Source organism: Anopheles gambiae, chromosome 3 (assembly GCF_943734735.2).
Source record: "Anopheles gambiae chromosome 3, idAnoGambNW_F1_1, whole genome shotgun sequence".
Lineage (NCBI taxonomy): Eukaryota > Metazoa > Arthropoda > Insecta > Diptera > Culicidae > Anopheles > Anopheles gambiae.
Window position 1 is genome coordinate 59323041 of NC_064602.1, and position 26809 is coordinate 59349849.

General features: G+C 41.8%; 1 protein-coding gene across 1 annotated transcript; it reads left to right on the forward strand.

Annotated features, from left to right (window-relative positions):
• The first annotated feature begins 733 nt into the window (after positions 1–733).
• Positions 734–26809, forward strand: LOC4577884 (knirps-related protein). The gene is made up of 3 exons (XM_001230803.2): positions 734–1921; positions 21275–21352; positions 23357–26809. The coding sequence occupies exons 2-3, from the start codon at positions 21275–21277 to the stop codon at positions 24890–24892; spliced, it is 1614 nt and encodes a 537-aa protein (XP_001230804.2). The 5' UTR covers positions 734–1921; the 3' UTR covers positions 24893–26809.

Sequence of the window (26809 nt, forward strand, 5' to 3'; positions counted from 1 at the left end):
TCATCGAGACCCAAAACAAACTATAAAGTAATAAAAGCGTGTGCACTCCCCGCTCGCTCGCTATGCGTTTCTTTGCCGCTTATGACCTGACACCCTAGAGCAAAGCACAAAAAAGTGGTTCAATTACAATCCAGTGAAAATGAGCGGGCAGAGCAAACATTACGGGAAAGGAAAATATTACGCCCGCAAAAATTTCAGCATCAGATGTACCTGTGTACTCCGAACACATCGATATCAATACGCTTGTGACGATTCCTGCTAAGGACAGCGTGAAACGTCTGTTCGTGTTGCTGTGTTCGTTAGTACACAGTCACTTCCGTAATGACGAACGATTTTTAAAATCTAGTTCGATTAGATGTATTTATTACACACAAAAAGGTATTCATCCTAGGAAAAAGCTTACATTAGTAAAGCGATAGCCGAAGCATCTCCAGCTGTTTTGCGTTAGACTCCTCCCCATTGCGCACGTGTAAGCTAGCTAACGTATATGAAGATTGATCACGATTGGTGCGATTACTTCCCCTTCTTTAGTCCGTACGAGCAGACGTCGTGTTACGATCCACTTTCTTAGCTCACGCAGCGAAAAATCTCTAACCTCCCCTGTGTGCAGCAACATCACCATCCGAACAAACTCAGGTATTAAACTCACACACGCACACAACACACCAACACACTCAAAGGTAACCCAACTCAAGTCACCTTTAGAAGCAGCAGGCAGAGCTTTGGCCGCACTTTGAGCCGAGATGTTTTCCAGTCTCAGACAGGGCGCGCTCACGATCGCATGTCAGTGTTGCTGCCGCCGTTGTTGGAACAACCGTCGTACTTTGCGATACCGATTCGGACCAAGCAGCAACCACGGCAGCGTTTTACTTTCGCTGTTACGATCCTTACCCTCTCGTCATCGTCGTCGCCGTGCTCGTATTCTAAAAGATCTGTTCGTGTGATCCAGGGAGGGGTGGACGCACCCCAATGCAGTCTGTGCAGTTCCGGTGCAGTTTCGATCAGTGCAGTTTGGTCAGTTGTTATCGCCGCTTCTCAGTGGAAGTGTTATGCTGCGTGCGCATGATGCTATCATTGGCCCATTTGATAGTGATGTTTCAAGTGTTCGAGTGAATTAGTGACGAATTGTGTCGCAAAAAAGAAACCTTATGCACCGAATTGAAAATATGCATACGACAAAAAATCTAACAAGTGGCACAATTCAATCACACGCATTATAGCTGTGGAAACCGACAAAATTTGATGCCTTCGTACATCGTCCGGAACTATTAATGCTATCCCTTATCTTCGTGATTAAGCGCTAACACAAAATTTCAAAGCGCGAACAAAAGTGAGAAGCTGTTAAAAAGGATCAAATGATTCCGGGTGCAAAGTGGTTTATTTAAAGGTTCGCTTTTGTGTAACGAATGTTAATTGTTTCATCCAACAAGCAGCAAGCTGAACCGTCGGCTCAAATCTTCGAACTACTTCGAGAATACTGTACAAAATCAAAGAAAAAGATGGACCCGTGGCGTGTTGACGAAAATTGATTATGACAACAGGCAGCACAGATTATTATTATCGATCTCCTCCATCTTGCCTCTCGTGTGTTAGTTAACAGTGCCCCAAAAGGAATGTGTTTCATTTGTCGCCAAACATAACTAAACGGTCAAATCTACAAAGCAAACTATACCGAAAGAATGAGTTGTTTGTAGTCTACACGTTTCTCACGATATCGGTAGATGAAATACTAAGTACACGTTTAACAAAGTGATTGTGAAATTATTGGAACGACGTGCAGCATACAACGATATTCAAAGTGCATTTAACGTAAATCAGTAGTGTAATTTGAAAACGCATCACCCCAAAGAAACGGCATCCGGCATAAAGCATTTGCTTAGAGCTTTAGGCAAACTCCCATCTCGCACAGCAGAATATAAAGGTGAGTCAGAGAATCTGTGTAAAAAAAACATCTCCGATTGTTAAACTTAAATCTAACACGCGTCAAATTCGTTTGAAAATGTATAACACGCAAAATTTACCGAACCATGAAATCCTCACGATGCAACAGAATTATTAATGCATACGATGGATGAAGGAAGAAGCGTTGCAGCGTGTACTTCGTGTGGCAAAAAAATGATAAAGTTGACCTCTACGTTTCACTATAACGTGTCTTCTTTTTTATTGCAAAAAAATATCAAAAGAGGCCGTGCGTTGTGGAATGTGTTTTTAAATTACATTTTAATTATGCTCAATAAACCGTGACAGACGCATTGCACACGTTGAAGCCTGTGACGCTCACTTCGCTCTGGCTTCTTGTCTCATTAGCCTTTTTATAGAGAGAAAAAAGGGCAAACAACACAATAAAGCGTAGGAGGAGGGGAGGGAGCGATCAGCAATCTTTTTATCGTCACTATTTGTGTGCACACTTATAAGAAGAAATTGCAACGGTAGCGTTTTCAGTAGTCTAGAACACAACAAAAAAAGCGTTCCACACACGGCGATTGAAATCGTGACAAAAAGGTAAACACAAAGAGCTCGATTCACCTATCCTGTACTACACAGGTGAATAACAATCAGCACCTGGAGTCAGTCAGAAATCGGTCACGGCTATGCAGACGGGACTCGCCATTCTTGCCGCTCGCCACTACCCTTCTTACTAGCATACGGGGAAAGTGGCTCAAAGCAGACATCCATTAGGTCGAACCACTCATCTGACAGATACGGTACGTGTGTCCACCCTTTCGCATTGCGATCGCGCTGCATCCGTGCGGGATGCAACTGATGGGTGGCGTGCGACGATTAATGATATTGCAAAATTGCACCTCATTGTTCTCATTGGCCACTCGCAAACATCATACGCACACAAAGACATCCGACGACGGAATTTGAGACCGCGAATAATTGTTCTGCATGGCGTATCGCGATCGCATCGCCCATAAACGCCACTACTAAGTGGTTGTCTTTATTTTGCTGATTATTGCCATTATTAATTCATATCGTTGGTTGATGATAATTTTTCATGCTTACATCGCCGGTTTCTTGTACCGGGGGTACACCGGTGGCCCAATGAGTGTCGCTGCAAATGCATTCAAATTAAATGCACAGACTTCCAGCGCGCGGCACAAGCCAGACACGCTCGACCGGAAACTATTTGCCAAAAAATTTGACTTTTTGACAGCTTGTCTTATTTTTGCACGCTCTGTGATTGCGTTTGGGCGATTCTTATTTTTAAACGTTGTTTTTTTCGCGTTTAATTACAATTCCAACACTTCGTATGCATCGGAATCACCCATCAGAGTGCAACGAATAAGATGGTGTCTTATTTGATTGATGCACAACCATAGCATACATTTTGCAGGTGAATTCGTTAGATGTGCTACAATATAGGCGTTTCTTTTGTTATATAGAAAAGCAGGTTTATGTTTGCATAGACACAATTTTTTTTGCGTTGCAACGAATTTTGTTGCGTTAAAGTATATGTTTCTTTTTTCTCTGGATTTCTCTTGATAAATACATTACGCAATAACAACAAATCAAATCAGCTCTTTGGATTTTTGAAAAGTTTTTTTCGACAAATAACAGAAAAGTTCCATACATAAAAAAGAACTTAAACTGGACCGGTACTGATCATCCATCTGATCACGAGCAGTGATACCGAGTTGCCTCCAAGTGTCCCTATGACAGTCGATACCAGCGGTGAATGAGGAAGGGAGAACGAAACGATTAATGCTAGCTTACAAGCTGCGGGAAAAACGACAGCAATGATCCTCCTATCTTCGCGCCACGGTTACAAGCACGGAACAAAAGAAAGCCACCGTCGCAAGCCGGAGGCGTTAAATAGGTTTATTTCCCACGGTTTTTTCTGGTCTTCGGCATCAAGCGCGCGGAGGACATGTTGGCACGCTTTGCGCCTTTCCCTCTATTCCGGTTAGCGCGAGCTCGAGCACTTGGGGATTCATTTACGCTAGTCTAGCGGTATGGTTGCTGTGTGCAATGTGCTTACATGATCATGAAGCTTCGTGTTGCTGGCCATGATAGGTGGAGTCACTATCGAGATTTGCTTAATTAATAGCAATACAGCACCTGGAAGGGAAACGGTGTGCCGTATCCTATATGATTCACAGGTGCAATAGTTTAACACGCTGTCACTTTATTGCTTTATTCTACTATATATATACATAATTTGTTTCAATAGGAATTCGAATTATTTAGTCATTTTTTATGTTTTGAAACAAAACAAATGCTAAATAAACCATGTTCATATTTTCTATCACATATCTAATTGTAAAATAAAACTAAAACTACCGTAGTTGTTATATTTAGATTCAAAGCCCCAGTTGCCACCGCGTAATGTGGCTTTCTGCCAGTCTGCATCAGCTCTTTACAGAATACACCAAATGGAGAAATATGAATCAAATCAACATCATTAATCAAAATATTTGTTTTATTGCGGTGAAATCAACTGATTTATACATGCCGCTTTAACGGCTGCTTCTCGGGGTGGCCATCGTATTATGGTCAAAGTAGTAGGTTCGATTGATTTCAGATTACTTCATTTCCCAATCTATAGGCGGCTCCTTTACACTCCCTTTATACCAATCCGTACATTATCCATCGTCAAGGTGCCAAATCGTGGCTCAAGGGCTCATCGGCTTGGTTTGCTTTGTTTTGGGGAAATTTGATCAAGTTTTATTACTCAAAGAAACAGTTACACTTGCTTTCGTCCTTCCAAAAGAGTACACACTGCCTTCTTATATTGCGGCGCACTCTTTTTCGCTCCTTTTCAATTGCAGGTAGATTGCATAGGGGCGATCTGCGTAGAGAAAGTTAGAGCAGTACCTTTATGTGCGCACTTCATCACAAACCGTGATCCATCAGCTGGGAGAGTTTGTTCGCGGTTTAATTTTTATTACCACCTCGAAGAGGCAAACGTTGCAATATACCTTTTGCACTGTAGGATCAATTTGCGTCGCTTCAACATTCCGAAGGGCGTCGGCTTCGATTTTACCGATGCCACCCGGACTGCCAAACCGCGCCAAATGACAGAGGTTAGAGGTGCGCTTGGCAAAGACGCGTGTGTGGCGGCAAAGGAGAAAAAATCTTACACTTTACTGCGAGATGACTTCACCATGAGCGGCCCTTGCTATTCAACATACAATCTGATCCGTCAATCCTCCCAAGATGAGGACGAGTCGAACGTGTTAATTGAACAAAAAGGCTAAGTGAACTGAGAATGTCGTAAAACGTAATTGATTCGAGTCAAAACAAATGAGCTTTCCTTCGACGAATGACAACACACACGAGTACACTAGTAAGCGATGTCGTTCGGTGCTGCGTCTCTGGAATGGAGCTGGGGAGCCAAACGAAACAGACGTGCGCTTTATTGCAAGCATCACCCTGCGAGACACGGCAGATGAAAGGCGAATGCCGCCTTCTAGCATCGCATCAATTGCCAAGCGGAGGTCCTCAGCCACGGACGCTGCCAAACAACTTATATTTGGAGCAATAAAATCTCAAAAGCCTCCCGGGGAAGATGCCTTTCCGTAACGGCAGCCGGTCAACAGTTCAGGATCCGTTTCGAAGCTTTGTCGGCACATCAACCGTTCTGGAGCTTCTCGCGTAATCCACATTGTTTCTGATATGGTAGTTCGATTTGTTGGCCAAGCACCAAACCCAATCCGACTGACCGTACAAGTATTTTGAATAGTCATAAAATTTGATGTGAATGATGAACAGCAAAGGCATAGAAAGGGTCTTGATAGAAAGGGTTTCCACGAGATGTTCAATGCGGTAATCAAATTATTCTGGGAAACGGCTCGCGCTCACTGCTCTAGGAAGACACTGAAAGAACCGTGGATTCTGATGAATAAGCGTCGAAAATGAAACGAATAACCGATTTTATATCAATCCGATCGATCCTCTGCGTTAAGACTTTCCGCGCTCACCTGCACCCGCTGACAATGTTCGATCTTGATCTTCACTAATTGTCGGCGCAAATGAACGGCAACACCGATTTATGCTGATCGTTGCATGACGGAGGGAAAGGCCAGTGCTGGAACGTCTCGTTCTGCAGATAAAATAGCCCATGTTTTTGTTGTTATTCACCAGCTAACCGAAAAAAACGATCGCAAAATGCTACGATCATGGATTGCCTCTCAGACACGCTTGATTCACCCGATTTTGATCAGAATTTTTGTTCCAAAATTGAGTTAACTCGTGAAAATGTTTCAATACGTAAATTTATTATGCTTATGATCACAAGCTTTCGTATCGAATGATGTCTTCAGATGTCCAATTACCTGCACCAAATGGTACACATAAGAAGTAGTATCATTTTATAGCTTGTGCTATGACAACGTTAAAAACATGTAGTATGCTGCTGTGATCATCGATATGTTGCCCATCCAAAAAGGTTGATTGCAAACTGGAGTGTAAATCTTGTGGAGAACGATACATGACATCATAACAAATTGTTATAATCGGCACGATTTCAGTCGATCACTGTTCCTTCTGGTTGAATAAAGAATGCATATTGTAGGCACCACTCAGCATTATGACGTTTCAATTCATATTCGTAATGACAAACCACTCAATGGGATGCCTGTGCCCAGATGGTTAACTAATTGCTCTTATGTTTTCTTCTGAGCATAGTCATTAAGACACGACCCCATTTAGATTGGGCAAATCGAGTATTAGCGACGATAGTAGTAGCGACGATACAATTTATTAGTTCAGCTTTACTGCCACTACCGCTTTCAGTTTATATTACTCGACCTCGATAACACCTTGCGGAGAGCTCTCAAGAACAAATCAGATTGATGCAATTGCAAACTAACAATCAGTATTAGTTGTCGTTGGTTATGCAGGTCATCTTCATTCACGAAGGTCCTCTAAGGACGAAAGAGGATTGTGGTCCGATAAACATGGCGTACGTTCGATAAACGTACGTGTCCGAAACTATATTCAACGATGTGATCCAGATATCTGCCGGTAGGTGCTTACCGTCGACCCAGAATCATGGACACAAGCCACAAATCATACCCACTCGATGCGGGAGTCGCCCATTGTCATCATTATGTGATCTGAATTTTAGTTAACAGACTGTTTCGGAAGCGTTATAAACGTATGCAAAAAACGTATGAAATGCACGATTTGTATTACATGAGGGTGGGTATACGTTCGCATGAATTTAGATCGTTTATGTGACGCTTTTTCAATTTCCCAACAATTGTGCAAACTTTGAGCGATTTGTATTTGGTCACATATACCTTTCATCCTTGACTAACATTATTAAAAACAAACTACTTACGCTTATTAATAATTCGTTCTCGAAAGTGAATATTTTATATATAGCTATGTGTACGATGGGGCCGTCAAAGTGAATGAATCTGCCGAACTATGATTGTCGCCAGCTGTCAGTATCGTCAAATTGTAAAACAGGCTAAACGGAGGCCACCCAACAGATCCACTTGTCCCTACATCCACCCATCCCGTTTTTTTTTGTTCGCGTATTGCATTGCAATGCAGTGAATATAATAAACAATAAATTATTGTCATACTGTACGTTGCGTGCTGCGTAATGCACCGCATGCGGTGGGCACTGACGCATCAGACTCGTACAACTTCGGCCCGGTAGACAGCGTTGATCGCTCAACGAAGATCCTGTGTGCTATTCACTAGCGAACCCATACGCATGTTGTTGTGATGCACTTACTGCCGCAGACGAAGCTTACCATGCAGTGTATCGATCGATAAATAAATAAATAAATAAAATTATACCCCTCCAGTCTGGCACAGATTCAACACAGCAAAATCACGCTTTGGTTCGGTTTTGCGCTGAAGGACATATGCTGATCATTGTTGATCGAAATTGAAAAATAAGTTCATTGTTCGTGATAGTTAAGCATTGCAACAGCGGATGCTTCTGCGTTCAACGCTTAAGGATCGTTGAAGTCGCTCGCTTTCATTTCTTGATCCATCACATTTATTCGAGACAAAAGCTTACAGCAAAAGTAGGATTATTGGGATGAAATAAATACTACTTTGTTTGAGAATTCGATCACTTTTACTCTGCATCGTTAAAAAAAAACATATATCCTACCCTTTTCGTTTCAAAATTTAGTGCTGCGCTTGCAACTCGCACTCAGTTACCATTCGTGAGCTCGTACTGCTCCAAACATGTATTCAAATATGGCAAGATTGTAAAAATTTAATTAGCCATACTCAACGTGACCGGCACGGACGTGTGAAGGTTTTCTTTCATCTCGAGATCGACTGATTTTCTGTACGATTTGATGGTATTTTTGTTTCACATTATACTGCACGTCTCCAGCCACAGTAACCTATCGTTCAGCTATTTCTGTTAGCACAAACGCTCAATGGGTCCGGTCGACGAGGATGCAAACAACTAGCGAGCAGCTCATGCTCATCTTCATGCCTGTTGCGCGCGATTTTTATTGCTATACTTTGTGAATTAATTTATGGCAAGTGGCAAATATCGGTGCAAACTGGTGGCACGAGAGCGGGAGGAAGATGTTGTAGATGCCTGAGGTAGAGGAGCAACGGTGGAGGCCATGGCACTTCGTGAAACGATTGTCTATAAGGGAGTTGTCGTAAAAAGGCACGTACAATGATGCAGCTCGATAATTAGCTTAACTCACAAAACGAGGACATTCGAGGGCGTCTGTTCGGTCAGGTTATGCAAAATATATCAGCAGTAGTGACAGCAGCTGTAGCCTCCCAGTCTTTCAATGGTATTATTATTAATTGCATTAAAATAGTTTAATATATCGTGCGTAAGCTTACACTTTCAAGATACTCTCAGGAAACGGACGACAAGTTCCATCAACAACCGACTATGGCTGTAGATGTAGATAAAGTTCCACCGATTGACGATGATCGAGCGTTGATGACTATTTTTTTGACATAACGAAGTTGGGCTCATGGATTATTGTACGTACTGCTTCTTGTAAATAAATCTCCTTACCAGTAGTGCATGGAAGGCGAAGCACAAAGAAACGTTTTTTTCGTCTTTCCACACACTTCTGTCGTCTTTGCGCACACACTCACATTTTCACAAGCAAACTGCAAGTTGGCGCTGCACATCTTGCGTCTTGTATAGAAATTTTTTAATCGAGAAAGAAAGATTGCAGTACATTACCTTAACTAAGCTAGACGATGCGGTACGCCTTCGAGGTTGTTGATGAATGCTTCGTTTTCATTCTTACGGAATGGTGACTTGCTAGATGTTCCATTCTACTTTTTTACCTCTTGCTGCACCGGTCGCTTGCAGTGGTTACAGTTGCAGTTTTACTCTCTGTCCAGCACGTGTACACGATTGCGGGTGGAAACCGATATCCCGAGTAGAAGCAGCCACCATCATCATCGTCAACGATTATCGAGTTCAAGAATTTGAATGATCTAGTTCCCACGGTTTGATTGTACGGGTTTTGGTTTCCGAGGATCTCCAAACGAAGATCGGCCGTGTACGATTAGTCTGCCTGCTAGGGGGGTGTTTTGTGGAAGGGAAAACTATTCATTCGGACGCCGCCTCTCGTTTGGCATCGGTATTTTGCGGTCAGTTCAATCCCGTCGCGACCCGTTAGCGATTTTGCAAACATGCAACCAGTTACTTATCCTTTCAACGATTGAGGTGCAAACTAATAAAAAATACAATGAAGAGGTTTTTGTGCAATAATCTTTCAGAAGTTGTGTAATAAAAACCGTTAAATTCAGAACACAAGTCATACATATCTATATTCCACTAGAACAATAAGGAACAATGTATGTATGAATATATATATATATACACTAATACCAATATACAATGCACACAAACACACACACTTCACAAACTAAAAACATTTAGTTTCCGTTCCACTTTCTCAGAACTATCGCTCAATTTCTTTGGCAGCATTGGGCTGATAGTAACAAGACCAGATAAATGATGTGCACTATATCTTTCCTTTTCTTTGCCCACTGATACTTAACATCTGGGAAACATGTAGGATGATGATAACTCAATCGCGTACAGCACATAATGACACGAATGCTGTCACTCAGAGTCTTTAAAAGTATCGGCAAACTCTCGTTAAGTGCGTACATGTTATGTTGGCCAACGACTTAATTTATCTTGCTTTATGTTCATGTCGGAGCTGTATATGAGTCTCAATATGTCTGATGCTCCATTGAAACACATGCCTTTCGGTAGCCGACTTTCTTGACTGGAAACGTATTTAGCAAAAGCAAATGGATATTAACTTACCATTGCCGTTTCTTTTTTCGCGCATTCATATATTTTCTTCATCGCAGTTTCCGATTGAACATCGTACAGCAACTTACAGGTGTTGTTACGCAATAAAATGTCCTAGCTATCGTTGTGATCAACCCCTTTTTTTATCTCAATATCGGAAAACTTTGACCTGTGAAAATAAACCATTCCCAGTCACATTAAGTCCGGCATTTATCACCTCCAACTCGGCGCAAAGCGGCTTATTGGCGACTCGAGCATGAACCTTGAGTGCACCAACCCAACGTTGACCGACGTTAATGATCATCGCTGATATTTGAGTGATGATTTTTGTTATTAAACCAAGCACTACAAAAGTCATCAAATGCGAACGTACATCTTACCACATTCTCCCTCCGATCATCGTGTCAAACAACAAAAACGAAGAAGAGGCCAAAGTCGTGGATGTACAAGCGGAAGCAAACTAGTTATAGAGAAAGGCGAGCGAAAGGTGAAGATCACACACCGCTCTCAGGAAAAAAAAAGCTTAACCGTACGCGCTTCAGGATGGGTAGACGCATGTATACCACCTCGGCCATCGTACACAAAAACAACGCTGACACCTTTGGTAAGAGAGTAACGATTTAATAGTTTTCGTCGTAATTATCATGTTTTTCCCCAATACGTACCACAGACATAGCTGTCCGCCCACAAAACAAGCACATTCAATCGGAGTTCCCAAGACGCATTGTTAAAGATGTTGATGTTTTTTTTTTTGTAGCGGTATTTGTCTCGTCACACTTTTGCTTCCCCATCTGCGCCCAAGTGGTTTCCCTAATGTCCAAAGGTGTAGCCACCCCGTTGGTTTGAGGACCCCTTCATTTATTCCCAACACTTGTTAGCTGTCCAAAAACGTTACAGAAATGTTAAAATGTAGTTTGATTTCGTTGTACCGATTTGAAAACAATTTCATTTCCTACGTGCTTCACAATGTCATATTGAATGGCATAGCACGGCAGGGTATATAATCTGTGTCGATGGTGTTTACAAAACCATGTGTAATGGTATGGCAAGAACAAGAACAAGAAACTAGTTATTTTTGTACGTTTATGTAGCGTTATACATTCCCGAAAGAGAGCAGCGTCAATCAAACTGTTTTTTGCTTTTCTTCCATGAATGATTTCAATGAGCAGTTAGACAACGAACTTCTACTGAGTCTCGCTCGCGCTCGCTTGACATTCGGCCTATCAATAAATGCTTCTCTTTGCGCTCGACACGATTGATCGCTTACGCTTCAGTAGCAACAGATTTTCGTAAGCTGTCGAACTTATGAATTACTCCGTACAATGGAAATGTTGTACACTTGACAACTAAAGACAAGCTATAGCATAAGATGCAAGAGTTTGTAGTGGTTATTTCACCAACAGCACTTGTCGGCACGTAGATGTCTTCATTCGAAACGATCAAAGACATATTCCGTTTACGAGGTGTGGGGGGAGGTGGGATTCATGCTGCCATGCAGTTGTAGAAAAACAGACGTTAATGTAATGGAGTCCACTGGGACTCTTTAAAAATGGCGCACCTCATGCATAACGCTCAATCAAGGTCGTTCGGATGATTGAAACATTTGACCGTATCTGTCCGCCACGGAATAACCGCTAATTGCCTGTTAGTAACGTGTTTTGCTGTGGTTGCCAGAGCTTAGTAGCACAAATGAAAATATAATTTATTTCGGATATATTGTTTGGTTCCCTTTCGATTTCAATTGCAAAATTATCTGTTTTCAATTGTTAACTGCAACCTCTGTAAACGGAATCCGAAGCGTGGCCGAAATGTTTCTACATGCCAACAATTAAAAATAACAGATTTGAAATTGTTGTCACTCGAGCAAACCGGATCGATTTGTTACTTTCACGTCGCATATTTTACGTACAAACAGACCTTCAATTATCTGTTTCAATACTGTCTCTGAGTAGCCCGAAGCCGCTGTAGCTCACATTTGTTCAACTGAAGCGGCAATGGTTTGCCACCGGTTGTGCAAACATTTGGTCGTTTCATTTTTCAATTACTTGTAAATCATAGTTTATTTGCGGTGTGTTGGCATAAAGGTTACTCTAGGAAGACCGCACCTTTCATCGTACTCTTTCGGCTCACCGCTACACCGTTGTTCTACGCTGTTCGCCAAGAGGTGTTGAAATCCCTTTTCCCTCGCTGTCTTTGAGGAACCTATCGCGACAACTACCGTGAACATCACTGATGACAATAACGATTTCTGCTGAGGGTGCGCAATTTTCAATTACACGAAACCGCAAAGATCATCTTCAGGTACGCCTTGAACGGCGGCTGTCGCACACGCAATGGAAAATGACTTATGTGCTCATTATACCACTAGAAAATGGTTCATCCTTCTATGCTTCGTAATGCAATGTCGCTCAGTTCCAACGAATTCGTTCCGAAACCTATAATTTAGCTGGGTGCTCTACTACTTTGTTTGTGAGTGATTTGCAGCAAATCTTTGCGTACAAACCAGGGATGTTCGTGTAAGGCAAGCATCTATGATGACTGTTTTTGAACCGCGTTTAGTTCGTCAATGTATTTGTGTAACTTCGACCATAAGCGACGCAATAGGCATCTTGATGCATTTGCCTTCATCTTGATGAATTTGTCTTAAACTAGAGCATATTTAAACAAATAATTAAGAAATAAATAAAAAAATACAAAATTACTAATTTTATCGTGGGTACAAATAATTGTAAAAGTTTGTCACGAATAACCTTTTGCCGCTTTATATAAATAATAATAGCAGTCAGTAATGTTTATACTATGAAAAACTATCCAATACAACCTATTGCATGAAATTAATCTTCACTACCGTGAGACTCCCATCTCACATGAGGCAACAGATATCGTTTGATTAATTAGCAGTCGCACTCGTCGAACCTTGAGAGTCAGAGTACAGCAGTTGTAGATTTCCTCCGTTCGATTTTATACACAATGGAATACGGTCGCCAAGAGGATAGTTCGATACCGGTAGCATGCATTAGAAGGTGCTTCACAGACATGGTTGACTTGTGTAGCGGTAAGAAACGTTGCCTGGCGGCACTTGAAGAGGATGCTTTTAACATCTGTCAATGAGAATCTCTGACCAACTAAAGGAAATGCTGTTTGCACTGTTCTGTTTACCACAAAACAGTGCACACGAGACACGAACTAAAGGGTCGTCTTTGTTTGAAATCCATTATTACGTTTTCAATTTATTTAGATTAGAACAGCTCTACGAAGAATGGGAAGGTAAATAGTTGCATTCGGCTATTTCTAACACGCTGTATCCGACAAACAGACGTGTTGCTGAGCAGCAAGTGCCTTCGTTAATTGCATTTTACCGCCAAGTACGGCCTTCTTTCAAATCCACTCCAGTGCATGCAGCGTGATTGCAACCAATGCTAAGATGTTGTACTAGAGATGCCCGAGTGCAGCCCTGCCGCATTTGTCTAGTGGTTTGAACCGTGCTCAAAACTGTACAGCAATTGCCATCAGTGTGTTAAAATGATCTCCATGATACTTCAATTGTGTCAGATCAAATGTACTATTGTTGTTACATGTCGTACTATGATCAATCAAATTCCCCTTTCAGTCCGGTACAAATTGAACTAGATTACCTGCCCCATTTTGAGTGATACTCAATCTGGCAAAAAAACTGGTCTACCTTTTGCGAGGCTAGAATTCGGATGTACCCTACACTTAGCTTCAAGGCTCATACACAAGATATGCATTTTGTCAGCACATCGATGGATGATAAATGGAGCTTATTCATCTGCCATGAATTCAGCCTGATTGGAGCGTGAAGCTCGCGTGCTAAAATTAGTTCAATTATTTAATTAAGGTTCGATTGATGCTACCCTGCTCACAACGCGATTAGTAACTCTCAGTTCCGCATACACACCCAACTAACCCGATCTTACACATCTTACAGTAGACAGTACAAATGGGATACACAATTTAATGCCAGGGAGTGGCACGGGTTGTTTAGGTTCATCGTTTCACTTTCGTTTCATTCTTTCTTCGATTTGATTTACATTCAACAATAGCAGGTTAATTGCATAATTAATAGAGCTAATGTACAAATATCAACCATTTGTTTACTTCCTACTCTCTTATTGCGCCCATTGTTATGCTTGGATGTAGCACAACTGTGGAGACAGACTGAGACACACAACCTGTTGCGATCCTTCGCGATGTGCTTCGGCATCAAATCTATTCGATGAGCTCACCGAACTAGTTGCATGCAAACGGATGAGTGCTTTTGCCTTCAATCTATTTTGTTGGGTCAATAGATCCATTGCTGCCAGCAAGTGACACACCTATTAATTTTGCTTCAGATTTGTTTATTACACTGCTGATCTCGACGAGACCCACGTGTAACCTCGCACTTCAGACGATGCGCTTGAGCTCAAGCTCTAAAATTCACTTTTAACGCAAGCCAGGCGTAACGAATCACACTAAATTTCTACCAGTTTATGCTTATTTCTCAATTCACCAGCATTCAACGAACTCTAGGCCCAAATGATCTGTATACCAAGTTAGGTGGGATTATACTAATACTCAGGCATTGTTATTATTGCGCAAACATCAACGATACTTGTACGCTCTGTTCTTTGCATTGTCTTTGTTGTTCTAGTGTGTTAGTTATTTTAATCGGAAATGTAATCTGTATCGCTTTACGTAATTCTTGTAACATATTTAAATACATAGTCAGAAAAGATTATACTACATCAACACTTGTTTTGCAACACATTTCCTTTCTAATCTATTCTCGGTGGAGTATTATAACTATCATTGGTTAAACGTACATACTGCCGTACCTATAAATCGTCAACTAATGATATAGGTTCAATGGAAAATTGTCAAGATTCTACGAGCGTAGAACACGTTACGATATAAAACAAACGAAACCTTCACTACCGTTCAGCTTCCCTGCCGATGAAGCATCTTTAAGAGCAGCGCTGTCAACGTGTCATCAGCCAGCGACGCAACAATGCGATAGTTTCCCGCTTCATCTAGATTAGTTGATATGAGAAAAATCATTGAAAAGTCACTCGCTATTGTTCCTACCGGAGGGGCGACACGCTGCGACACTAATGGACACCTTTCGACCGGAAGGTCAGACGACGAACGAGGTTAAACAATGCATTGAATGGGAACGGAAAAGGTGCTTCAAGAAACGAAACCCCAGAACGTTCTCACTTTGAGTTCGACTACAAACATCACCTTCGTTGTCGATGCACTAGAATCTGCCTGCCTACCCGAATACCTGTACACTCCGTAACAGATTGACCTTATCGCGATAAACCGCTGACAGCCGGTCACTGGAATGGGATTTGTGCCATATTCTCTGCTGCGCTTATCACATTCGCGGTGTATTGCAAGCGAATTGCCACAAATCCTGACGGTGTGTGGTGGAGAAAACTGCAAAGTAGAATAGCACGAACATGAATGCACTATTAATTTGCGCCGTGTGCACGAAATGGAAAATTAAACTATCACATCCATGACCAGCACCATCGTCGCGCCGGGTTTGGAACGTTTAGAGTACGAACTTCCCTTTCCACCGCTGCGTTGCTGCTGCACTGGGTGCAGCATCCGGCCTCCGTTCCACAACACTGCTGATTGCCCGTGTGTGTATTGGAGACGAAAACGAGACAAGATGACCGCATACCTGTGTTCTAATGGCATCTACATGACTGCCGGTGGGTCTGCTCTCTTGTGCCCGGACGATACGGGGAAGCTTCCGCCTGCTCGTATTCAGCCGCTAAAAACTGAAAGAGCGCTGCAGCCGGATACAATCAAACGAATAGAAAAAGAGATCAGTTCTGCGGGAATAATAATACGGTAATGAAGAAATAAACACGATTTTCAGCGCGATAGTTTCTCACGAAAAGAAACCACGAGGGTGTGAGATTAGATCTTGTGATTCACCGGCCCGCTAGCGAAGCGTACTCGCTACTAATACACCAACACTCTAGGGCGAGGGGATTCTACTCGAGAGCTACTAACTACAGCGAATCTCGACGTACCACGTTCCAAACTCGTGTGCACGGTGTGTACCTTTGCTACAGTTCGACTGCTAAGTATGTGTCATTGCATCTTGGGAAGGTATTAGTGTAAGCGATTTCTGTAGCACTTGGGTATGGGGCGAACCGTCGATTGACTCTTCGCCAGTCATCATCTGTTGGCATCGCTTCCAAGTTGGAACAGCAACGAAAAGCCTCCGCGATCGACGACCCTGTTACAACCTTTTGCGTAAATGTGTACGGATATTTAGAGGGCAAACGGCCGAACACAGGTTCACTCGTTTTAAGGTGCTACGTTGCCCTTTTTTACTTGTTTTTTTCCATGCATGTTACCACTTCACCCGGTTGAGCTACAAGCCGGTAACGGAACAGAACTGGCTCAAATAAATCAAACTCCATCGCGGATGGCTGCCACGCGGGCTATAAAAATGCACTTCCTCCTTCCCTCTCCTGCCGAGCATGATGGGATTATGATGATCTCACTGATCTGCTTGCTGATGCCCAACACCATCTCGCACTGCAACACTGTTCTTCCGGATGGATGGATGGATGAATAGTGTTCTGTTTATTTTTTTTCGCTCTCTCCTTCTTTTTCTCTGTCTGCTGTTTTGCGTTTATTGGATGAATAATAAGGACTAGCGGCTCGTAAAGACGGAATTATTCACAAATTATTAAGCGTCGAACGCAAGAATGCAAAAACAGCAATTAAATGCAACACATCGTTGAAGCTTTGTGAAAGTATTTTATATCCCACAGCTGTTCCCGTGCAATAAACGCTCGATGACAAGCAATTTGCCAAATAAACCTCAACGAACGACACGGTGACATTCGTAATTGTGTTTCGGCGTTTACGTACTATCCCAAACGAAATGAGAGCAAAAGAGCGTTGGCAAGGCTTTGGAATTTGGCCAAAACTCTGAACGCTAACTTGCTTCGTCATGTTCGCAACCGTAAGATGCAGAGCTTTGTCCCCTGTACGCTTAACATAATTTTGATTTCACATTTTTCGGGAGGTATACATCGAAACATTGCAGCAAGATACACATCAAATAGTGTAGTTCTTCTTTGTAGAGATGCTCCCGTCACGTTTATCTCACGCCCTGTTCCGTTTTCGTGTGCTTAACCGAGCAGTTGGGTGATGACAAATGGATCGCTCCTACGGAATTGTTCCCCACCTCAGTCTATTTAACCAGCCTCGATCGATGCATCATCTGACTTGACTTATCGGAATCGGATCAATCAAGGCTATGTAATAGGAAAATTGCACTAGCCCCTTAGGATTTACCGGAACAACTGCCATGAGAAATGAACTTTGAAGCAATTTGTCATATTTCATTTAGGACATTTCGTAAAGTTGAACAATACTTAACATTTCTGATGGTAGGGTATTATATGTTGTGTCATTCTTTTCTTTCCTCCATAGTTTTCACTAATGTATCGAGTCTATTAGACAGCATTTTTCATCGATGCTTCGTGAACTATGATTTGCGTTGCAGTCTTGCAGCTGCTTATTGATATAAAGTTATAACAATCTATATAAACTATTTCGTTTGCTTTTGGCAAAACTTATGTCAGGCTTGGCCAGCTTAGCCGTTTAATCGTTTGGTTATTTGAGCAGTATTTATTACCAATCGTCCTACAAACCATGGGACGACAAGATGGAAATCAATATACGTTATCAACTAATTGCATTACCTCGCCGTTGCAAGCAATTGGCTTTACCGAATTGTAATGTTTTAAGGTGATTCTGTTTGGTAATTGGGTGCGGCGTGTGCTCACTTGCTAACCATTCATTCTTTAAAGATACACCTTACGCACTAAGGCAAATTAGCTTGTTGCAAACCCTACAGCTGTTTGTTTACATTGCATGTTTCTCCCCTCGCTCATTTCTTCGTTTTCATTTCAATCTGACCATTCGGGCAGTTTCACTTTCAACTCAACTGGAGCGCTTATAAAACAACCCAACCTTGATACAGTTCAAATTGGTTAGTTCCGTTGCCAAGTTTTCCTCACTTTTGCTCCATTCTTTCATTCTACTTGCGTTCCAGTTAAGTTGCGCCGTTTAATGTTTTTGCGCGCTTTTCTAGTACTCTCTTTGTTTGCCACACTCGTTCGTGAATCGGTGCTGCTCGGTTTACTACATTGTTCACGGGCAAGACAACCGATTTATCTCTTCTGCACTCTCGCTATTTTGCGCGACGCCTACACACTCCGAATGGTTTGAGCTAGGTCAGGTACGCTCCAAGCTTGTCTCTGATGGGAAGGTGAGTAGTAACTTGTCTCGTTAGTGTTCGAATTATGTCAATCTTATTCACTCCTACACGTATCCAGTGCGCGTGAAATCGGCATTGTTTTGCTGTCCGGTATTTACAGGCCCATGCAACTTCTTTCCATTTACAAAAAGACAAACCCACTCCTTCTTCTGCCACAGAACCATAGGGAAGATTTGAGATCAAAGAATTGAGCCACCAGTTTGAGCATTCGCGTCTTACTATGAAGTTAGGATGGTGGATAGTGAATAAGAAAAAAAAAGATTCTTTCACGTTTACTCGATTCTTGTAATGGACGGTGCAACTTTCGTCTCTTACCTCGATTGAGTGCCCACCGGCAGCGTTGAAGCACGTGCCTGTGCACGAACACGAGAGCCATCTGAAATAGAGCGTAGCGCCAAACTGCTACAATGCGGCCTCGATCGATTGCGCGAATATTCAAATCCAACGCTCGAACGCTGACGGAATACGAAACAAAACGGTACAGTTGCGTGTCCCAAAAGGGTGCGAGCGAATGTTTCGTCAACGTCATGCTAAGGCCGGGTAAATGTTGGAGGACATGCGACGGTACAGGTTGTTGTTTCTAAAATTGTGCTCCAACCTTGAAGTTGAGAGATGTACGGTGACTTCAGAAAACAGAGAATTGATGGATCATTTTAATTCCGTCATGCAGCAGTGCCGTGCACAAATGCATCATGGTAGAGGTTCGCTCACCTTTAAATGCATCATAAAATACATCGACAAATTTTACCCCAAATCCATGCGGTTTTATCTTGCCGCCTTAACACCACCATCTGAGACGAGTGGTCGTAAAAGTGGCAATTAAAACCACATTCTGACAAAACTGTGCACATTAATGACCGAACGAGCAAGTAACCGAAACAACTTATCATATAACCCCATCCACTTCGTTGAAGATAGTGTGTTCGAGACTTGATTTAGCATTCAACTCGTTATTGGAGCTTTTATTCCGATAGCCAGAACGAAAACACCCTCGAGTTTTGGGGCAATTCGCTAAACTTAGCAACAGGTCTTTTTTCAGCCGCGATTCAACCTAGCTCATGCATCATTGCACTGGTTCTTCCGCGAGCAACAAAACAAAACCAGCAATGCCACTCGGATGAGATACAATGCAGCGATCGTGATATAAATTTATTCCTCTGCTAACACTTGGGAATCCACAGCGCCAAACGCGACGACGATCTGTGCTGGGACACCCATCTTGCCTCTCCTTCCTTCGGTCCGCGAGCGATGCACGAAAATGAATTATTTTAGCACGGTTTATGACTTTTCCCACAAGCAGTTTATCACGCCTGACCAGAAGGAAGATGCTGAGCAGTGCGATGTAAAGAAAGGATAATCGGAATTGAAAGGCTCACAAATGTGGGACGCGATTGACGGTTGCGGTGCCGTGGAAGGTGTGTTCCGTTTATGATAAATAGCAGCACCGACTGAGGACGACCATTCCAACAGTTTCCGTGCGAATGCTCACTGGCCAAGCTTTATTTTGGTTGGATAAGTGGCATAAAATTTAAATGCATTATCATAATATACCATGCCAGCAATAAAGCTCATCGAAACTCATTAGAATGCAGAATTTTGTGGCCGACCAGATTCTTCAACTGCAGTAAACATTACCGCTAAATATTAACTGACGTCGAGTCGCTAAGCTGATAACAGGAGCAATATCATATTTGGTTGGTTTAAGAAACGGCTCTCCAATGAGTGCAAAACTTCTCAATACCATTTTTTGTCCAATGTTTTGTATAGAGGTTTAATTACCTGCACTGATACCTGCACAAAACAAAATCGTAAGTATCATCCAAGTAAAACTATTTGGCGTTTGTTAATGTCCACGTGAAATTAGTCTTATTGGCATAGAGATGCTACATCTATAAAACACCTCCCAAATTAGCAACGCTTGCACATATGCTTATGTGTTGCATAAGCAAAGCACATCGCAGATTCTTCAACTGAAAAATCTGCTCGCGGCTTATTTCCATCGTGCTATGATAGACTCACTTGGACAGGTCAATGTAAGGTCGCAGCCGTAAAACTCAATTATCTCTTTCCCGGGCTGTAAGGGTAGTCTGTTTTGAAAATATCATACTTTTAGCCGCACTTGTGTGCCATATTGTTGATAACGAAACGCGCATTTTATCAAATGCTGCAACATTCTACAGAATTTTGGTGTTAACCATTCAAGAAAAATTTTGAAACTCAAACCGCGTCATAATGTAAGTTCCATGTGGTAAAACGAGACGCTTGTTTATTCTTTGCAACTTCCAGCGCAAGGTAATTAAGTTCACCTTTTTCCCGGGAAACCCCTCAAACCTCACATCAACCCCAGACCCCCACCTCCAACGTTACCGGTTCCAATGGTTCCAATCGGTGTGGACTGTGCAAAAATGGAAGCAACAATTCTGAACTCGTAAACAGTAAATCATAGGATAATGCCGGCTAACTGGAAACGTGTAGCAGTGCAACAAAGTTTACTTTTTTTCGCATTTACGTGTACCAGAGGATTCCACAAAATGTATCTACTACCACTTGAGCTTTAGTTATTCTCGGTTAAACTGATGCTTCTTCCTCTCCTCGCGCGTGTTTTATATGCTGTAAGACGTGTTGGATCGTTTAAGACCCTATTTAACCGAAACAACAAAAAACAAAATAAATTTTCGTTCTAAATATTTATTCTACCCTTCTGTCTTTCCTTTTTCCAGATGAATCAGCAGTGCAAAGTTTGTGGCGAACCGGCAGCCGGTTTTCATTTCGGAGCCTTCACTTGCGAAGGTTGCAAGGTAAGAAGCTGTTTTCTTGTTTCATAATAATGGTGGGAACAACAACCTCATTCTGCGCTCTGCATCTAGTACCGCACAGTAATGCATCAGCCGGAAGAAGTACCCTTCCTGACGTTGGTGGAAACGCTGCACTGCTTGGTAGTGTTTCTGTTCAGCCGTGTTCAGTATAGCTTCTCGACATAAAAGGATCGTCAGCGTGTTGTTGTTCAGATTAGGCACACTCTCCAGCAAATTCATTCCATCCACCCAAATATCTTGTTTCATGGGATTGCCAACGATTGTGGAAGGGCTGATGAATCAGCATCACACTGCGGGGCATTGAGTGACAACTCATTGCTCAATGACTCTGGTCTACAAATATCACATCGTAAACGCTCATCCCGTGCAACACCCACATACATTTTGTCACCAAGGGAACATAGTAATCCACGCATAAACAGATCGCAAATAAGTTGCCAATCGCTCGCGCACTGCAAGTTTAGTGGCTATATTTCATTGTGTGTATGGTTCCTGTTAAAGATTTAGAACAAATTCAAAGTCCATGATTGAAATTTTACATTACTTGTTTAGTTACTTGTATATTATAACTACAATTCTTACTGTACGGCTTTATCAACAGTTTGCCCATTCACTGAGCGTAAACGGATTCAGATACACCGATCAAGAGGATAAGCCTACATTCATTTGCTGAACAAGGAGAACAAAAGTTGCGACATCGCGTTGGTTTGCTCTAATGAAGGTTACATTGCCGTACGTTAAAGGTCAAACTAGACAAACGGACTTGAATCGATCGAGCCTCAGTGATGTGGGCTATTTTCATAAATTTCAGCGAGTTTCTTTCGCTTGCGGCGATTTCTTAGGGATCGTGTTAAAACACAATTGTTACCGTACTTTTCGCAGGTACGATAGAGCAGGTCCGTTCTTCAAATTCACGAGGATGGGGGTAAAGCGTTGCTCTCTTTTTTTTTCTCAAGTTAAATTACAAATGACAAATCAGTCCTAGCCTACATTAGTCAACCGCCATCATCGTTTGATGAGAGCCGATCGAATGGAAGTTGAAAAAGCAATCAAACTTGCCGTTGCAACCAGATTACCTGCTGTGTGATTCCCACTCATCGTTTTAACATCACGTATTGCCACGACCCTTTAGATCAATCAGATTCAATGCACGTGGTGAATGCAATCGAATTGTTTAACAGTGCTCACACAGTGGGATTTCATTTCACACCGAATATCTATGTAAAATGTAGCTCTATTTCTACATCTATTGTGACATTACCCAAACGCAATTTCAATTTTTATCTAATATTAAAGCACTCTCGATCATTGTGATCTTTTGTAAGTTAGCAATAACCTGCCACGTATTGCGTAACCAACACATTCAAGTCATATCAATTTCAAGTACAACAACAAATTTCTTCCGCGATGAACATCAGATTGTAGAACAATTTCTGAACTTCTACAAGAAGAAAAGGCTGATGACAGCTTGATTTACTCCGAGTATGAACAGTACTTTGCGTGATCATCAACTGAAAAGCGTGTCTCTAAGTACATTCGCAATTTCCATTAAGCAATCGTTCTTTTCCACAACGTACAGATCCCATTACTCAAAATTATTGAACTAGTCGACTGGTCACGTACAAGTGCATACGAACAAGTGCATAAACACTTGCTTGCAGTTATTTATATACAACTGGTTACATTTGTAAGCTAGTTGTTGATGGACGTTTCTCCCATCATTTCACTTATTTGGTATGGTATACTGCAATGATCCTTAGTCTTCATCAAGAAAAGAGTTTTACTTGTTCATTTCATAATATATGTTTTTGCTGTTCTAGTTCCAGTTTTTTTTTCACTAATTCATACAAATACACCACGATACAATAATTAAGTATCTAATCTAATAATTGATGATTGCAGAACAATGCGTCACCATTATTATCATATGCATTGCAAGTACATATGTAACGATTTCGTTTGTTTTCCCTTTTATTTTAATTTCAGTCTTTTTTCGGCCGATCATACAACAACTTATCTTCGATCTCGGAGTGTAAAAATAACGGAGAATGCATCATTAATAAAAAGAATCGAACCGCCTGCAAGGCGTGCCGCTTGCGCAAATGCCTGATGGTTGGAATGTCGAAAAGCGGCTCTCGTTACGGACGTCGGTCGAACTGGTTTAAGATCCACTGCTTGCTTCAGGAGCAACAGCAAGCCGCCCAGCAACAAGGAAACCATCAGAAACCGTCACAACCAGTCGGGATCCATGCGGGAATGTTTCACGGGGGTTATCCTCATGGCATGTATCCTCGACCACCATGCACAAAGGAAGAGCTGATGCTTCTCGGCCTAGAGGAGTACAGCAAGCACCCATCTGCATCGCCCTCCGTTAGTTCTCCTGATAGTCACAACTCGGATAGCTCCAATGAGATCAATGATCGCAGAAATGCGCTACTACGGCAGGGTAAATTGCACGATTCACCAATCAACAAGGATCTGTTCCTTCCACTGCCGTTTGGTGGACTACCATTGATGCCGCCTCCTGGCTTCCTGCCCTCGTCACATCTCATGTTTCCAGGCTTCCATCCGGCACTTTATTCCCATCCACAAGCAGGTCTGCTAAAGCCTGCTGATACTCATTTAACGCTTCCTAGCTCACCCCTCGCCAATAACAACAGTCGCTTTACACCAAATCACAACACCGATCAGAGCGTCCATCCGACCGCGGGATCCGGTAATGATAACGGAAAATCCCCAGAGTCTTTCTCAAAACGCTACATTCTTGATCAGGTGCTCGAGTCACAGCGTTGTCCTAGTAATGGCACGACAGGAAGCGATAAAGACGAACCTGAATCGGAAGAGGTGGTTCCTGCAACGATGACTCCTCCACGGTCTCCTATTGTGTCTGCTCCACAACAGAACACGATAGTGCGAAATTCTCCGACTCCTTCCAGCCATCGTATTCAACAAGACAATCCTATAGATTTGAGTATGAAAACGGGAAGCAGTTGCACTTCCGCTGACGAGCGCAGATCTTCAATGTCCGGTGCTGAATCGAATGGTTCCGATGATGAAGCTAATGCCGACAGTCGCCCGTCATCCGGAATGGACAAGTATAATTTTAACTTGGCTACCACAGCAATCCCTGTAGCTACCAAAAACATTTCGGCCACCAACAATATTAACCATCATAACAACAACAACAACAACAACAGCTTCAGCAACAACCAAAATCATCACCATGATACAGTACGTCATTCTCCACGCCCGTTGTCGGTATCGCCATCACACCCGGTACAGCCTCACCGAGTGTCCCCAATACGATCTGACTCTCCGCGGCACTTGCAACACCATTACCAAACCCATCACCATCATCAGCATCTACAGCAGCAACCACATCGTCAACGTCACGCTCTTGCACATCATGTTGGAAGTGGAAGCGAGTCAGACCTCGAGCCAGAGGAAACCGAGTACGATCGTGAGGTTAAACGTATGAAGCTGCAAGGTACCACGCCGTTGGACCTTACCACTAAGGTTTAAGCTGCCCAAGTTCGAAGACGCTTCCCGTATATGTTGCCGAAGTGAATGTTGTGGTGCAATTGTTGTTTAGAACTGTCGAGTATAGCTAAGTGAAAATAATTGATAATTGATTAGATTTTGTTTCGCAACAAGTGCAAAACATCTTCTGCGATACATGGGAGGTAGCCAGTTGCCTAGAATAATAAGTGTATAGTACAAGTGAAGTAGCAATTGTTTTAACAAAATATCGCACGATGAATATCAAAACAAGCTGCAGAGCATTTATCAGCAGTTCATTACCAAAGATCGACAATGGTTCGATACAGATGTTCATGTTTGTGAATATTGTAAATATTTTACATTGTTAGATATAGCTGCAGACACTAAGTGTGTCCATATCAATAGATGAATAGTAAAATCGTGCGGATAGTAATAATTTGCAATTGCAAATTCAAATGCATGAAGGGAGAATCCCATGACATAAACGACCATGTTTTGGTTCAAGCATCAACATATATTCAAGTGGGATGTTTTGTTGTAAAAACTCGACGATTCTAAAACGCCACACTTGATTTGTCAAAGTGAGTTATTGATTAAAAACAATGTGCCAGTACATGGAATGTCACCTGTAGATTACCAGTCAGATATAATCATTTTGGCAAGGCAACATTGGTCAGTATTAATGATGATTCGATTTAGGTCTGCTGACAATGGGATGAGGTGAACGCCTCATATCAATATAGTCAATTATTAGACTCCTCTACTTCCAAATATTTCTGTACATTCCACATTTCGTTATGAAGACGGCACTTTTAATGCGTGAAGAAGCAAGTTTGCCTTTGGTGGGTGTTTCTGAGTAATGTAATAAACGAGCCTGTAAAAACAACGAAAGTATACGGATATTTAACGCCAAAGCAGCTACCGGAATTCCTGTGCCACAAATACTCCAGAAAAAAAGGCTTCTGGTGCTACTCAAACTGGTTTGAGACAGTGGATCCCATCATGCTTCGCCTTGCTTCTATCCAACAATGTACATGCTGGGTTGAGTGTCGATCAAATGCATACAAATTAACGACCGCTTTTCTTTCTATATCATCATCATTTTTCATTTCGTCTCGTAGGACTTCAGTTTCTTTCCCCATTCCCGTACTGCCTATGTTTGAGCAGGAAAATATATCGTTACCAACTCTTTACACCAAGCCTTCGGCGAGTTCAACTTATTCCTATGATCTAAAAAAAGGCCTTCGCAATAGTTATAATAATTTTGTGAATATCTTACCTACGTCAATCGAATTAATCCACAGTTTGGCACAGTTTAACATTAAAAGCATTCTTTGTGGCGATTATTAAAACGTGCGTTTGTCATAATATCGCTATTTTGGAGAGGTAATTAAAATTCGTGCAATAAAATTCCATAATCAAAAGAGTTATTCTTTCGCCATTTCTATACAACATAATGTAATCAAATATCTCAAAAGTATGATCCAAACATTTTCACACTATAAACATCTACTTAGCTCTTTTACTTTCCATCTATTGAAAAAACTTTATTTATTAAACTGCGCGATTGTTCTGTTAGCTGCTAAAACAGTCGATAACTAATCGATCCTATTTATATTAACATGATTTGTCCTCACACACCTTTACAAGACGATGGTAATGTAATGTTTGTTTTATATTCAACCTCAACTGGTCCGAATGGTCGAATAACGTCAAGCGTGGCACATGCGTTTCATACGTATAGTTAAATTTTTATATTAATTCTTTTAAGCATGCAATCAAGTCCACGTTCTGATAAATTTATTTTAAATTTAGTAAAATAAGCTAGATATTCAACATGTTTATATGAATGAAGAACACAGTTGTGCATGTCATAAGAATAGTAACACTTAAATCCAATAAATCTAAAATAATTAAAAACATGAAAAACAAAGAAAA

Excerpts from the sequence above, each read along its gene's own strand:
- LOC4577884 (XM_001230803.2), top strand. The coding sequence starts at position 21,275 with ATGAATCAGCAGTGCAAAGTTTGTGGCGAACCGGCAGCCGGTTTTCAT. Across the intron at positions 21,353-23,356 it reads TCACTTGCGAAGGTTGCAAG|TCTTTTTTCGGCCGATCATA; the intron begins GTAAGAAGCTGT and ends TTTTAATTTCAG.